This window comes from Epinephelus fuscoguttatus, linkage group LG18, assembly GCF_011397635.1.
Source record: "Epinephelus fuscoguttatus linkage group LG18, E.fuscoguttatus.final_Chr_v1".
NCBI classification, from domain to species: Eukaryota; Metazoa; Chordata; class Actinopteri; order Perciformes; family Serranidae; genus Epinephelus; species Epinephelus fuscoguttatus.
This window is the reverse complement of record NC_064769.1, coordinates 34430467-34447746: the sequence shown is the minus strand read 5'-3', so window position 1 is coordinate 34447746 and position 17280 is coordinate 34430467. Positions and strand designations below refer to the sequence as shown.

Genomic DNA, 17280 nt, shown 5'->3' with positions numbered 1-17280 from the left:
CCAGTATGTCACATTTTTCTCATCTGTCCACTTTAAAACGCTCAGTGGTGAGAAAGACTGGTGCAGCTAAGCTGGAAAAGCTCCACTTCAGCGATACGGTACGCAGCCTATTTTCAGATAAAGTTAAATACATCAAATTTATTTTTCACTTTATCAATCTGCATTACAGTTGCCCAAACATAGTTACTTGCCATAGGTGAGCATTAACATTGAGCCCTGGCGCCTCCTGTATTTCAAGTCATTTTGTGTTAGTTATCGGGTAATGGGGAGGGCTGTCGAAAGCAATTTAAAATCGAAACTGAATACTTTGCTCTTATCAACTCCATTTCCAGCTCTGACTGTGTTTATGGCTGCTGAATAAATATAATCAGGGTCTATATAATCAATGCATTGGTGATCAGTGTGACACGTGTTTACAGTTGACCTGGTGACAACTGTTTGAGGTGCAGACTGATGGGTTTGGATAGTACACACAACACACCGTTAACGCTTGTTTGCTGACATGTAACTTTATGAGGTGATGTTATGTAAATAGAGAGATTTCAGTTTGTCCCACTGTCCCCAAGCGACTAAAAAAATCAATTAAAGCTGCTTTAAAAAACTGACTTTTTAATCATGCGTGCTTTTAAAACTGTGGATCAATAGATTTTTTATCACATCAGGGACTACAGAGTGACACTGAAGTTCTTTTAAAACTGTCTCATGGGTGCCACAGCCATAAATAAATGCATGGACTAGATTAATTATGTATTAGCACAGACGATCCTCAACATTTAATGTTTATTTATTTTTTTTATTAGATTTTTAGATAAGAAAAAGTGAAGGCTACATTCTCTACTCATTAATAAACTGCTTAAATTTTCCTATTTTGCTTAGATAAAAAATAAAGCAAACACAATGATACTGCAATTAAAACAACTCTGCATGTAGTCAGTGAACATTTCACCAACTTCTCTAAAATGTAGCGCTTATCTACTCTCCAGGCTTCTCTCCTCTTCCCTTATGCCATCTTTACCTATCTGGGAGCCAGGTAGGGTCCAGCGGGAGGCCATGACCGAGGGTAAAGACAAACCGGAGTCCTGCATGTTCACTGGATCCATTGACAGAGACAGTAAAACCCAAACGTAACTGGCGAGAGATCCTCAGGTTTGCTTTGGATGGAGAAAAAGAGAGGCGTCCTCTTGTTGAGGCTGAGAGTCCTTAGCTCTCCACCATGAGTAGGGAGAAGTGACACACTCTCCTTCTCACATACGTCCTTTCTGCTCCTTTCCCCACTTTGCTGCTTCCACGCCGACTCCTTCTGAGTTTTATTCCACAGCCAGTTGTTATTCTAATAAGCCATGTGTGATTTGGTGTCTGGCCGGTCTACGTGGTCCGACCTGCACCTCAACCAGTCGGAAAAAGGTCTTTTCTAAGCTGTGGCAGAAATCCACTGAAATCTCCAAAGCAGCAAAGAGCCAGAGGCTTTAAGAGGGTTGACACGCACCACAGGGCCGTCTAGCACTCTCCTCCCAGAAGTCCATGCACTCTCATACTCAAACACACACATGCAAGAAAAAGCAAAGGACATCATCACCAACATAACTTCTACTTTCTTGCTCTGATGACCCCAACATTCCTGCATCAGAGCCTCGAACTATCCACCTCAGGTCTTGTGCTTGGTGTGCACACTCGGTATGAATCCTGACTGGACTCAAATACAAAGCATACCAACCATGCACAAAACACTCACAGTCACCCCAAATAACACCCATACGTGCACACACAGCTTGGAGTTTCTCAGCTCTAATCAGCTTACAGGCTTCAGACTTCATGGCCCCTCAGGAGCAGAGACCACGCTGCAAAATATCCATCACATACATGCATGCACTTACAACTTCTACCTCATCACACAGTGTTAACGCAGGCAGCCCTTTGGCCTCTCTACCTGACAGCAGAGACCAGGCCTGGTCAGATGCCTCTCACTGCTGTGTGTGCTGTTCACTGGGCCGTGTTTAAGATAACCAAATAGGGTTCATGCGTTTCATTTTTTCATTTGAAGTGAAAATATATTTGGTCCGTGAAGCAGCGGTGGGCAAGGTTTATTTAAGGTTTTGCAGCCATGCTTGCAGCTCTCTGTGGCTGTACTTCAACACAGTAATTGCTAAAGCATTAGACAGATTAAGATTTTGACTGGATGATGGTGCTACACTTAAGTTTCAGCAGTGACCAGAGTTGGCAAATTCACCCACAGGGATACATTACTGTCTGTGCCGTATTTCATGGCGACCTATCTAATAGTTGCTGTGATATTTTACTAAAAAACACACATGTGAACCTCATGGTGGTGCAAGAGGAAAAGTCAGAGGATCACCAAAGTCATGAGGATTCAACTTCTGGGAATCATGAAAATCTGCACAAGATTTCATGACAATCCACCTATTTGTTGTTGAGATATTTCAGTCTGGACAAAAGTGGTTGACTGACTGAAATCGTCATGTCCAAGGACAGTCTGTGCCATTAACCTCATGCTGCAATCACATGGAATCAAGGAGACAGTAGACTGCAAACTGGATATCATTTTAGCGGAGGAGAGCAAGATGGTAAACTTATGAGAGGCCAGCAGAGAATACCGGCATTCAGAGTTAAAGTATTTTAACTTTCAGCTGTCCTCCGCGAGGAAATTTACAACCTAATGTTATGCAGCTACCTCACACAAGGAGAAAACATGGGCGAGTTGTGGTGTCTGTGATGACTTTCTCACCCTGGCACTCTGGTGATTAGTTGTACATCAATCAGCTACAGCTAAAGGGGGCAAAGAGGAGGGAGACACCATAGTGACAGAGCAGCCGCGAGGAGTATGGCGGAAGCTATGGTGGAAATTCCTGAAAAAGCCTTCAAGAAAAGTTTCTGGAGTATAAAGAAGAAAATCGGTGTTCAGTGGAAGGATTAAAGTCAAAAACAGAAAGCAACTGGCAGCAAAGAAGCAAGCGGCTCTCCACTGGTGTAGATTTTCTCGTTGGAGAGCGCTGAAAGAAGAGAAGGGAACTAAGCACAGACACAGATTTCATGCTACTGTTCTTGGACAGGTTGATATTTGGAAGTGATCGCTTCTGGGAACAGGGGAGCTGCAGGGAGCTCATCTGCAGGCATACGTCACAAGTACAAGTCAGTGTTTGTGTATTTACTCTCACTGCCAAAGGGGGCAGAGTTTTATTAATGGGCTGTTATTTATTAAGGTTACTCTAGTATAGTGAGTAACTTTATCAAAGCATGGAGACAAAGAGATTATGGGACACATCTTATACAAACATGTACTGTCTAACCTGAGGGGTTGGAGTGCTCGTGACGCCCTACACTGCCCTCGTCATCGTCATAGTGCTCCTCTCTGTCGTTGTAATATCCTCGGTGGGAGTGTTCACGGTGTGAGTGGTGATCATAGTGCCAGTGCCGGGATTCACGTTCAGCGTCACTGGCATAGGAATGATGTCTGCGCCTTTTCCGTCTGTGGGAAACTGGAACACCGATGTAGACCGGCTGGGCCTCTGAAAGAGAGAGAGAACATGTAAATGCCGGATCAATGCGGTAACAGCTTGTGGAGTGTGGTGAAAGCAGAGTCCTCATTAGCGAACAAGTGTTAACAGAACTGTAAACACACAGACACACAGATAAATGGGAATGTCTACTGCTGTATTATGTTTGACAATAGTGTCCATGTCATATTTATGCCAATAAATGCATTTTGAACTGCCTCATTTGAAATAAATTGAACAAAAAAACTGCCCAGATGAGATGTCTGCACACTTAGCTTAGCTTCAGATAGCTTAGTACAAATATTAGAAATTGGGAACTTCCTATAATCAAGCTATACTTTGAAGGGGAGGATGGATAGAGTGACACAATTCACACTTATCCTCATGTTTTTCTAAATTACAATCACTCCTAAACAATGTATTGTTTCGGTTTTACAGCTGCAACTGCACTGTATTGGTCCAGCTGTTTCCAGCAGCAGCTGCAGGCAGCTATTTTTAGTTAAAACACAAAAACTAGAGTCACCAATTTGCAGTTGTGAACCTATGCGAACCTGTCAAGTTGCAGTTACAGTCCAAATCCATGTCTGTGAAAACATGGATGCTTCACACACATCTTCATCCCCACAGTTTGAAGATTAGTGTCACCAATTCAGTATCTGACAAAATGTCTCCCCGTCTGTTCCTGAGATGTGACGTTGAGTAATGGCCAAAAAAGTGGTTTTGCAGAATATTATGATGTCACAGCTATGTTGACCTTTGACCTTTTAGGTATATATAATGACACTGCTTCATCGTTTTATCCTGTCAGACATTTCTGTCATTACTAGGAAATAAATACTTGAGTTATGGCTAAAAATGTGTTCTGTGAGGTCACAGTGACCTTTGACCTTTGCCACCAAATTCTAATCACTTCATTCTTGAGTCCAAGTGGACATATGTACCATATTTGAGGAAATTCCCTCAAGGTGTTCTTGAGATATCACATTCACAAGAATGGGCCGGACGGACAGCATAACTATCACCAGCATGGAGGCAAAAAAAAGTTCTGGTAAACCCACTGTATGTTACCTGTTCAGCAACAAAGAGTATACAGACACAGTTAGAGACGATCTGATTAAAGGAAATGGCCACTTCAGAATGAAAATACAGACGGTACTTACTCACCCTCATGCAGACAAGAAGTCCAGTGTAGTTTTTTAATCCATAAAACTCATTCGGGGTATCAAAGGATAACAGCTAGCCGGATTTTTTCCATACACTTGAAATGCACGGAACCCACATTTTGAAAATGTAATATAACTCCGCTAATGCATTTCAAAAACGTCAGAACGGCTCGTCCGTCATTATCCAAGCAAAATTGACTTGAAAAGACGTAATTTACTCCACTTTTGTAGCATCATTTCTCACCGTGGTCAGTTAGCCTGCCCTGCAGAGCGCTGTGTTTACATGGCAACTCGCGCGAGACTTGAGAACTAGCACACCACTAGCCATCTGCTAGTCTTGGGCGAGTTGCCATGTAAACACAGCACATAGCAGTTATCCTCCAATACCCTGAACGATTTTGTGGATTAAAAAACTACACTAGACTTCTTGTCGGCATGAAGATGAGTAAGTACTGTCTGTATTTGCATTCTAAAGTGGCCACTTCCTTTAAGTCAACATGACGTCACAAGATCGCCACCATCTTTGTTTAGGGAAAAGGCAGTGTGTATTCTCTGGTCTATACACTGCAAAATCTTGAGCGAGCTTTGTTTTTCCATTCTTTGTGGTAAATTTCACAACCTCGAGTTACAGTTTTGATGAAGAATACTGAGGCCGAATGCACTGCTGCACTGCTCCAAACTGTACTGGAAGTGATCGTTCCCCCACGTCATAGTTGTGTGGCAACAACAGACCAGAAATTGACTTTGAGAATAGTGAAACATCGAGCAGATTAAGAGACAGATATGTTTGAGGAGTTTGTACGAACCAAACTAGGGCTACAAGAGAGTGAATATTGGACTTACATTCATCAGGATTAATACAAAATGACAAATGACTGGATACAGTCAGCTGACTGTGTCAATCAGCAACTGTTTGCTGTCATGTTAACTACTAACTCTATAATAATACAAACCCAAACAACAGCTAATCACATTCCTGTAAAACAAACCAGTCTCTACACAGTTAACACTTTACTTTCTTGCAGGGTAATGGTTTTCTCACCATCATCATCATCGTAGCGCCTGTGACCTCTACTCCTCCCTCGCTGCCAGTCATGATGATCCATCCTGAAACATGCAGAGACAAGGAGTTAAGACTTTCTGAATGACACTGGAATGAAATGTAAGACCTATTTAACACCTACTACCCTGATCTGCCTGGTGTTAACGCAAGAGGCATTTCAGATTTTTCTTTTTTAAATAGATGCTACCAATTATTTTGAGATTTTACAATGCAATGTCAGAGAAAAGGGATTCACAGAATTCCACTTTCCATGTCCCAAACATTTTTAAGACCTCTGACAGATCGATTTAAGGCATTTTAAAACCATTTAAGGCCTTATTTTTAGATTAAGGAATTCAATGCCTTTAAGGACTTTTTAAGGATCCACAGGAAACCTGTCCAGCATTAAAAATCTGAGATACACAAGAACACAACACACTTTAATGTAAATTTTCTTCTCTGTTTGTAATGGTCAGGGAATCCTCCTGGCCTTACAGTGACTCTAACTGTACCATGTGAGCTGCTGGGCCACATGGCGACACATGTGCCATGGCAAACCTAAACGAATCAATGGATGACAAGAGGAAAACTCAATGGAAACCCCAGCAGCCCTTCAGCACCAGACTGCAGACCAAACCAAGCTGGAAACCAAAGGAAGCAGCTAGGAATTCCCAGCATTCCCACCAAACTGCTGCTGGACTTTGAGCTTACAATCCTCTGGTAAAAACAGTCTCATATTCTAACTTACGAAATAATAAATCATGTATCATAACTCATAAAGCAAAAAAGGGACTATGCACACTTTAATATCAGGCAGACATATTTTTGTAATTGTTATTTGTACACAGTGAACTGATCACTGAGTGCTGCTGTGCTCTCCTGACGTAGCTCTCCCTTCCTAAACCTTGATTTGGGGGAGTTTTCTAGGCTGATCAATAGATGTCATTTCTGATTGCTTCCTAGTCCCTGAAGCCTGATCACTGACTGTGAAGGACAGTCACATGAGTGCAGTCATGCACACAAACTCGTGGGCACGACCACACGCACACACATGGAGTAATGAGAAGCATTCTTGCATGATACGATTATACTGAACATTTTAAAACTAGTTAGTGATGTCAGAAAAAAAGGGGTCTGTCAGATCAACTCTGTTCACTCGAAATTATGTTTACATCGGCTCATTTGTTTTGTGACGCTTAGCTTTAGAGTAAATATGTAACGTCTGCCTTCGAGATAAGGTTGGTCAAGCATCAGCTGACAGCTCAGCTCCTCTCTTCATACAAATATCCAAGATATACAGCCATCTATCAAATATTAGGGCTGAGTATTATGTAAAAGATTATGACACTAGTAAACCAGTGATACAGATCCCAATAGAGTGCTTCATCTGATACCCATAATGTGAATGGAGTGGCATCAGAGGCATCTCAGCTCACTGAACCGCCAACTCTGACTTCATGACATCACAGACTGTATGGGCTTTAGCTGCTGCTGCTGGAGTGGTAGATCCTCCCCAAGGACATTTGTGAGAGTCCACCAGGGTTCCAGGAAATACGCCGGGTGTTTAGGTCAACTATTGTGTAATTACAACTGCCGGGTCCGTCACGTCATGCTCTGTGGCCCAAAAGACTTTTTCACATAAACCTTAATTGTAAAAGAACTGTGATGGTCTGATAACATTTGGAAAGTCTAAAGGAGCTGCGAGATTAAATCATTTGATCCCTATATAAGTTAGCGGAGCACGAAACAGGAAGTAGCCAGCTCGGCTGGCAAATATCTCTAATGAGCCTGCTCTATGGGCCAAACAGTGCAGAAGCAGTGCCAATCATGCAGCACTTGAACCATTTTGGTTTCATGCCCCACTGAGCAACTTTCAGAAGAATCAACGAGGTCGTGCCTCCAACACTGTATCTAAGTATCTTTACACATCCGTGGAGTTCACCTGCACACACACAGTGACAGGGCTAACTGTTAGCATCACACGTCTAACGTTACGGTTACCAACAGGTTAACTGACAGAGTCAGGCCATTTTAGTGCCGATATGAGTTTGTTGGGACCGTTTAACGGCTCTGTGTCGGAGGTGAACCCCTGCTGCTGCCTTAGCTCAGGCTAACCATGCAAAAGCTGAACTGAGCGTTCGCCAGGATGGGGCAGTTCCAGACACAGCAGCAACAAGAAGTTTTCTGATCTGGCAAGGTGTCAGGACGGTCCTGGGTCAGATTCCCTGCACATAAAGCATTGTATGCAGGGATTGTTCAGCTGGAGAGTTTCTATACCACTTGGTAATATTCTACATAAACATAAACCCACTCGCCAACAGTCTGCAAGGCCTGGTAGAGATGCATGCTCAAAAGAGGAGCCAACATTTCTGGTCGGAGGGAGAAAAGAAATGAATGCAGACCTTTTCAAGAAGGTGGTTGAAGGAATAAAAGAGGAGGCTGCATTCGCACAGTCCAACAAGTCCAGCACCAGTGGAAAACTTTGACACAATTCTATTTTGACGTGAAGAGCCAAAATGAGAAGCAGCTCCAGGCGTTACACTCTTCTATATTTTGACGTAATAACCGACATGTTAGGGCACTTTAATCAAAGCATGCCAATCTGCAAGAAATATTGTCGTTTTTAGAATAAGGACAAAGGCTGGAATACTTGGTGCATGTAAACACAGTCAACGATGAAAGGCCCTGGTTGATACGAACGTATTCCTAAAAATTATACGGTATATACATTGCATTATAATTTGGAAGGCACTTTTGTCCAATTACACTCAATCCATTAGCCTAGGATTAAAACACTGCAGCTGGTTCATGTTTGGTTGATTGTTTCTCCCACTGTCCTCTGGTCCAAGAAGCTACCCAAACCTCTGCATGGGCACGAGCCGTCCCGTGCCGTGAACACACAGTTTCATGGAGGGAAGTGTCTTAAATTACTGGGCAAACTCCAACGAGTGTGCGCTGACCCTGCATCGTTCTCTCGGACTGAGCACAACCATGCCCTGTGGTGACGTGCCCAGGCAACAGGCAGTCACTAGCAATCACTCTCAGTCCGGCCCTTGGCTTGGGAATTCGCCTTGGAAAAAGGCCAGCAACCTCTTGTCGATAAAATATTAACAGACGCACACACTGTTTGCAGCTGGTGATGACCAGCTACTTAGAGCCAACTATCACACAATTATCAGATCATGTATTATCTATTCATATGTCTTTTCAGTCAGAAAATGAACACTTGATGCAACATTTAAACTAATCAAATAGCCAAATCTCAGTCTTTCCTAATCAAATGACTTTGACTCTATTTAAAAAATATCAATAATAAAAACAAGATACACAAACAAATATCAAAGACATCTCGCAAGCCATTTAGAGAAACTACACAACATCATAAACTTATATAAACTTAATCTGTCACCCATACAATTTATCTATCAAAGAGTTTTATTGAATCAGAAGATACTGAGAGTGCCCTTAAGTGAAATTATCTCAGACCAAAAACAGATTTTCTATCTTTCTAAGACAAAATAAATACAACTAAACTCAATGACCTGCACAGCTGAAAGCTATCATGAAGTCAAAGAGGACAAACATGCTCTCCAATCCATCTTTCTATTACATGATTATGCCTAAGCTAAACTGTCCTCCAATCTCTAGTCATTCTTATGTCATACTCGGTCAGATTCAGTAGTTCAAATGAGCAAAATGCTAATACATTCGCATACATCAGTCAACCTGATTACACTTGACAGGCAATTTCATCAGGCAGCTCCCAATCAATAACAAAACAATTATAAAACAGAGGCCACGTCAAATTTGCATCCTAATAGACAGTGTAATACATGCCTTACCTGATGTGAAAGACGAAGCAGTGACAACCAAACCAAGAAGTTATTGGAGTATTTTTGTAATGTCACAGTAAAGTACCCAAACAAAGCATAAAACTACAGATTTCAACAATGTTCTTTTTGTAGTCTATAAAGCAAAATGCTGCAACTAAACACCAACAGACTGCTCTCAGTGACTGTAAGGACAATCTGAGTATTGGGCACAGGATGACGCTGGAGTGACACTTTGTGAGTGTGTTGGGGGGTTGGGTGTGTGTGTGTGTGTGTGTGTGTGTGTGTGTGGTAACAGTGTGATCAGTTCATGCTCAGTGGCGTCCATTCACATTTTGCTCAGATTTCTATCTTGAAACACAAAACATTGAGTCTAGTGATGTAAACTCATTTGTAAAACATTTGCTCCAGAACTGTAATAAAGTATAATTTTGCGATACTTAAAGGGGCAAAAAGCGAAATCGTTTCACCGCTAGGTTTGCTGTTGTGCACTGCCTGTAGACCAAAACAAAGTGTGTCATGAGCCACTCCTCCCTCTGCCTCTGCTCTCCACCCCCCACTCCACTCGCCTTGTCTGTGCAGCCGAGCACCGCAGTATCTCCACGGACTATCACATCCAGACGGTCCCAGTGTTTCTTCCGCAGGCTCCACTTCACTCAGCTGCCCGATATACCCGCTGCTTCTTTCCACATTAACCTGAATAACAAACCAGGGCTCGGTGCTCCGGTTGGATCCAAATGGAGAGCTGGGGCTAACGTTAGCTGGGAAGCTAGCAGAGGCAAACTGGCTGTGCTGGCAGCTGAGTGAAGTGGAGCCTGAAGAAGAAGCACTGGTTAGCTCCAGTTTCACTGCAGGCAGATTCACTCGCCACAGGGGCGAGGAAATAAAACCTAAACAGCCAACTTAGTTTAGCAGTTAGCGATGTCTTTCACTCACTCTCAGTCTCTGCTGTGCTTAGCTATTTCCCTGCTTTCCTGTTAGCGTTAGCACTAGTCGGCTACCACGCTAACATCCCTACTCTTCTCCGTGAGCCGCAGCCGTGAGCCCGCAAAGCCCATGAGTCCGCCAGGCTCACGGAGAAGAGTAGGGACGTTAGCGTTAGCACTAGTCGGCTTCTACCAGCTCGTCTAGTCACTGAGCCTCGCCTTCATCTCAGCAAATATATTATATTTATTACAGGGACCATCATCATTGAAGTAGGCAGGGAAATAGCTAAACACAGCCACCAGGCTGCCCGCCGGGCTACATTTTACAATGCTAATTGCAAATGTTAGGTGGGCTGCCAGGCTACTCACCTAACACAACCGTAACGCCTGACCCATTGCTGGGACCGAGCCGCCAATAACTCAAGCTCCGGACATTAATCCATGCTACGATTGTAACATTAAATTTAACTGAATCGAAATAGCGACATGTGCCTAACGTTACTGTACCACTAATTAAAACAGACATTTGACTCCGCCATTTCACTTCGAAAATATGCGCTGCCATTGCTCACTGGCTGTAGCCTTTTATAGGGAGGGAGGGCCAAGGGCTCCGAGGGTGGGGGGGTATTCACATGAACGTACATGAACGCCCAGCCGGACCGGCTTGTAAACAGTGGGCTGGAGATCAACACAGAGAGAGGGTGTGTGACGTCATGCTATACTCCAGATGAAATTACACCTCTAGTTCTTCACATAGCAGTTTCTTAATTCCTTCAATCTAGAAATGATGAATTTCACTTATTGCTCCTTTAAACTGTACTTTAGTATTTCTATAATGTATTTTATGCTATATTTCAGATGGAAAAGCTGTACATTTCACTCCTATGCATTTATTTGTCTTTATATATCTCTACAATATCAAAAATCCTTATCATCCTTATAAAGAGTGTCATCATTATGACTGAACATCTATCACATAAACTATAACCAATTCTTAAGGCTACGTTCACACACTAACCACACGGTGGAGCCATGCTAACATGACACCATTAGCCACACAATCTCTTGACCACCCCACTTGAACTGTGTCAGCGAGTGTCACCACTAGATGGCTCTAAAAAACTGGTTTCCTGTTAAGTAGATGGAGCAGTAGATGATGAGTGCCTCTGAAACCCTGCTCAGATGTTGGTGGTAATCCTCTTACAGCTCCAGACAGGAGAATAAATTCAATGCATGAATCAGTTTGTGTGATCTGCTGCACAAAGATGATCAGAGTGAGAACAATCCAGGATACCTAAAGACTGAGGCAACGTTTAAGTGGACCTACAGTGCATAGCTGGGATCAAGATAGTTTAATTGGGTGTTATCTCTGTATGTTTTTATGTGAGATAAGACTTAATTGATCCCTGAGGGGACATTCACAAATAACAGCAGCAAAGAGAATGATTAGAGGTAAAAAACAAAGAACTACTTGGATGAAATTAATGGAAAATATAAGAAATTAAACCAATTAGAGAGGTCATATTAAAAAACTGCATACATGATATACATTACAATACCTTAGACTAAATATGTGTGCAAATATTTGTGCAAAAGAAGTCCAGTACTGCGACTCCAGCATCCATGATGTGTGAATTATGTGGTGTTCAGGTACAAGTATGAATAATAAGTATAATTCAAATAGTAATATATTAAAGTACAGAAAGTTAAATGTAATTTATGTGCAGTATATTTCATGTAAACACAGAAATTTATTTGAAGAAAAAGTGATACACCAGTTTTTAAGGCTCTAGGTTCTATAAAGAGGATGAAAAGGAAAATACAACTTCTGCTACAGCACACATTTATTCTACAAAATTAAAATGGAGTTTAACAGACTATATTATTTAAGAAAATATGTCAGGTCACCCTTCAGAATTTCATTTAAATCTGCTTAATTATAATTAAAGAATAGGCCTTTAAACTGAGCACTAAACACTAAACCAAGAGAAAATAAACCAAGTTGTCCACCCTTTAATTTCTTTTGATACCCACCTCTCAATATATATATTTTTTGAGTCTTTCTTTATCTTCTAATCACTTGAGTGGTTGTATTTTCCTTAAAGACATTTTTTCACTTATCCTCAGTTTTACTATCCTTACTTTTATCCAGACGTCTGCAGGAAAAGAGTTGGTAACTTTTATGGACACCACTGTAATACTTCACTATTGTAAAGTTATTTGACTCAGAAAGTAGTGATGTCACCACCACACTAGTGAGAATGCTGTTAAATTGTTGTGAGCTACTTCCTAACACTGATTATTTTTGACGGTGTGAGAAATAGTGTCATAGCGTGAGTACGTATGAAATCGGTCATTTGCATGACTGGTGGGCAGCTCTGACTTTCAAAAAAGGGACAGAGACCTTCCTAATTTTCTCTTTTATATATTACGATTGTCCTGAAATAAAGCTAAAGTAATTTAATGAAAACACAGTATTTTTTATCCAATTACTCGGTTAATCGCCAGAATAATCGATAGAATACTATTAAAGAATCCCACCAGTAGGGACTACACTTTTTATTCATCCTACCATTGTGTCTTTACAAGGATAGATTATTACTTGGTTTCCCATTATCTCCTTTCATATCCTGCCTCATGTGACAAATGGGCCAACTTAGTATCAGATCATGCAGAGGTGACTCTTCATGTGCTGCCACCTCAAAATATTAGTTATTTTACCTGGGATCCAACGGGAGAATCTGGGGCATAAATATCGATCAGGTGGCTCCTTGGCTCGCCCAAAAGCAGCAGCAGTTGTCAAGAGTTTCATCATGAAAAACACAGCCTGTGAACCATAAAGTTTAACTTCAGTAAAGTCCATTTCTGTTTGCAGGTACAGATAAACTGCAGGATCTTGCTGGTATCTTCTAATCTTTTATCGCTCTTATCACTCTTGCCACTCAAATACTTACAAAACAGAACACAAAGGAGTGTCTGTGTCAGAAAATAACATATAAAAAAATAAAACTTTTTTGTTAGCCCCAGTTTGTGCCTCTCGTGTAATAACATATATATATATATATTTATTCAAGTCTAAAAGATAATCAACCAGCAATTTTTTTTCTTTGCCAGCTTCTCTGTAGCCAAATTGTTGCGAATGTGACAATAAAGGACTTGAGAGGGAAAATTCAGATAGATATAAATACAGATAAATCGAGAATGTTTGCAAAAATTGGAAAAGTAAACTAAAACTGAACAGAAAATAGGTCCAAACAGAATCTATAAAAGAGCAATTCAAGACAAAATTACAGGGTAAAGGTATAAATGGTGTGATGTGACTACTAGCTGCAGAGTCTGAAAGTTTTGTCAACAGAAAAGCTGCTTAAATGTATAATAAATAAGGGTGAGGGGAAAGAAATCAATACAGCACAATATCATAATGTTTTTGTGTGGCAATATTATGTCAACACACACACAGATGTCACGAATCAATTTTCTTATTATATTAATTATGAATATTACAAATACAAATTCAACTTTTGTTGGCCCACAACAATAATAAAATTAACTGCTTTTTAGGGCTGCAACAGTTAGTCGACTAATCAATGACTAGTCAACTATTAAAATAATCGGTGACTATTTTAGTAGTCGACTAATCGGTTTGAGTCATATTTCATAGAAAAGTACTATAAAAGTACCCCAAAATACTCTTATTGCAGCTTCTTACGTTCAGATATTGGCAGCTTTACACACTCTCCCATGACGGTGAAGTAAAACCCTTTGGCGTGAGTACGAAACAAGACATTAGATGACATCATTTTGGGGTTTGGAAGAGACAGACCATCATTTTTCAACATTTTAACACATTTTTCGATAAAATGATTAGTCAACTAATCGAAAAAATAATCGACAGGTTAGTCGACAATGAAAATAATCATTAGTTGCAGCCCTACTATTCAGTTCACTAGATTCATTTTGCTGCAATAAAAATGACTGAAGTGAGATGAACAAAGTGAACTGAACTTTATCCTATTAGATAATACATACAGATGTTGACAAAGCTTTGCTTTGGGGACATAATTTGCTTTTGAAAAAAAGTAATTAATCACAATATACCTAGGGATGCATGATAATATCGGCATGTCATCAGTATCAGCTGATATTGGCTTTAAAATGAACTACCAGAATCGGCCAACATGCTATTCCTTAATGTCGCAATTAATTAATATTACATACACTGGAAAATATCGTATTTCATGTCTCCATCTGCTGGTGGGCCATCACGAAATGAGCATGCATGCATAATGTGATGTTAATTCCACTACAGAAGAGACTTGATGATCACTAAAATTGGGTGGGGAAAAAACTGAATTTATACCAATATCAGTATCTGTAATTGCCAAGTAAGTTGTTACATATCGGCATATTGGATATCTGCAAAAAAAAGACCAATATTGTTCATCCTGAAATATATCGCAATATATTTCATCCCAATACTCAGCATATCACAAGTTTCACAGTGTTTAAAATCATAATAATACTGTGTCATAACTTAAATATGGTGAAAATATTTTACTTTGTGGCCTCTAGTGATTCCTACGCCTAATAGTAAGTGATTTCATCGTGCCACAGTTGAAATAAAAGCACACTCTCTGGTGTAATAGTGCCTAAACAATAAATCACATTTTGTTTGTTTATATGTCGTATCATTGCACTATATTATTAATCTAAACCTTCACTAATTCAATTCATCAAAAATAAATATAGTGGAGTAAAAAGTACAGTATTTCCCTCTGAGATGTAGAAGTGTAAAGTAGCACTCAAGTAAATCATTTTCATAAATCTATTGTAATATACAGGTCTGTAATTCTCTGCCTATTGATTTTATTCGTACTGTCAATGTCAAAATTAGCTTAAAAAAACTCACAAAGAAATATCTTGCCAGGCAACAACACCTTGCACTATTTTAATTTACTAATGTTTTTATTTCTATATCCTCATTTTTGTTTAATAAATTGGTCTGTTTTTCCTGCTTGTTTTATTATAATTCATCTTGCCTTTTCCTGCTGCTTTGTTGAATTATGGTTTACTCTATGATTACACTATTCCTAATTACTTTGGTTTGATATTTTAACTGTTTTCAGATCTTAATTTGTCTGTATTCCTATTTAATGTTTGCACTGTATTTTAACGTGTAGGACCCTGGGAAGACTGGAGGCACAATCATGTCTTTCTAATGGGGATCACTGAATAAACATAAAGTACAAACATCCCAGAGACGTTACTTGAGGAAATGCACTTAGTTACGTTACTGTCCACCACTGGACAGCTAATGAACTATTATAATAAGCAGTATAACAGTGAACTTCCATGATCCAAATTGGGTTTAGTATGTCATTAATCTAAAGTTTTGTTACCATATTATGTTATTATACTTATTTTATTTTAGTGTATAGCAATTTGGTCAACTCTGGTTGTTTTAAAACGTGCCTGATAAATACATTTTATCGGATCCCCATACATTAGTTCAACCATGTAGTGTACAAATTAAAACAAAATGGCCGCCGCCGTCTACCCACCTGGATACAAAAGTCAACTAACCGCTGTCAGGTGACCAATAAATGGAAGGCACAAACCGTCGCTACTCAGCGAGCAAAACAATTTAATCATTTATATCGCTTTCTGTTACAAACAACTACTTTCTACTTTTATATACATAGTCATGACCGTGAACACGAGCTAACGGCACCATAGTTTGAAGCTTTTAACCAACAGTTACACACTTACCGTCATCGAAACACGTCGATATGTCCCATCCTTCTTCATCTTCCGGTAGATAACAACATCCCGGAACGCAGACACTCTGTCCTGGATAACTTTAACATTAACTTTTATGTTATAAAACTTGATTTTTCTCACTAAATAAACCAGTTTGCGAAGTTTAAGTCTTAATTAGCCAGACTATGCTCATTTTCTTCTTCGCTGTCTCTCCATGATGGGTTTCACCTCTACTCACTACAAACTCCTTGTTCAGGTAACAGGCGCCATCTTGTGGACACTCAGGGGAACTGCAATATATTAACTCTGCATTTGATAATAAATAAATAAAATAAATTTTAAAAAAAATAGATAAATAAATAAAATACAACAATAACAACAATATTATGAGGTTCATTTATTTATTTATTTTTTAATAATTTCCTTATTTAACAGCAGTACAGAGGTACAAACTGATAGCAGGAGGCATAATAACAACGATAGAAAATTAAAAATATAACACAAGTTATTACAAAAAATTAATGGTAGCAATAATAATACTAATAATAAAATTAATTAAAAAAATTATAGCAGGGGGCGTAGGTTATTACAAAAACATTAAGGGTTATAATGATAATAATGATAAAATTAAAAAAGAAACAATGGCGTCAAACAAACAGGAGCAAGTCATAAAGCAAACTTTTTTTTTTTCTTCTATGTTTTGGTGTTGTTTTTGCACATAACAATTAGAGGATATGAGCAATGGCGTGGGACCAGGTGGGAAGTGTCTCAGGTTTTGCACCTTTGCCTCTAGATTTCTTTATAAGACACATATCATAAAACATTACAGCCCAGACTCTTTTCACAACAATGCTTGGATCAAACCAGCTTATAAGAACTGTCTTCTCAGCTGTCGAAGCAGCACAACCAATATTTAAATTATAATGAAATTAAATGGAAAAACAAACACACATACAGTACAAACTCCCATACAAATCCTTATATTCATACATATCATAGAGACATTGGCTTAGAGAAAGGTCTGTGTCATTTATGTTTGGTGGAGTG

At 39.7% G+C, this 17280-nt stretch overlaps 1 protein-coding gene across 1 annotated transcript in view; it reads right to left on the bottom strand.

Annotated features, from left to right (window-relative positions):
• slc4a5b (solute carrier family 4 member 5b) overlaps nucleotides 1-16425 on the bottom strand; it is an 81185-nt gene extending 64760 nt beyond the window's left edge. Inside the window, exons 1-4 of the mRNA XM_049604925.1 lie at nucleotides 16243-16425; nucleotides 13195-13300; nucleotides 5718-5782; nucleotides 3306-3524 (exon numbers count right to left, since the gene is read on the bottom strand). Of these exons, the coding sequence (XP_049460882.1) occupies nucleotides 3306-3524; nucleotides 5718-5782; nucleotides 13195-13223 (313 nt within the window). The 5' untranslated portion in view covers nucleotides 13224-13300; nucleotides 16243-16425. The remainder of the gene's footprint in view (nucleotides 1-3305; nucleotides 3525-5717; nucleotides 5783-13194; nucleotides 13301-16242) is intronic.
• Between the last annotated feature and the right edge of the window lie 855 nt (nucleotides 16426-17280).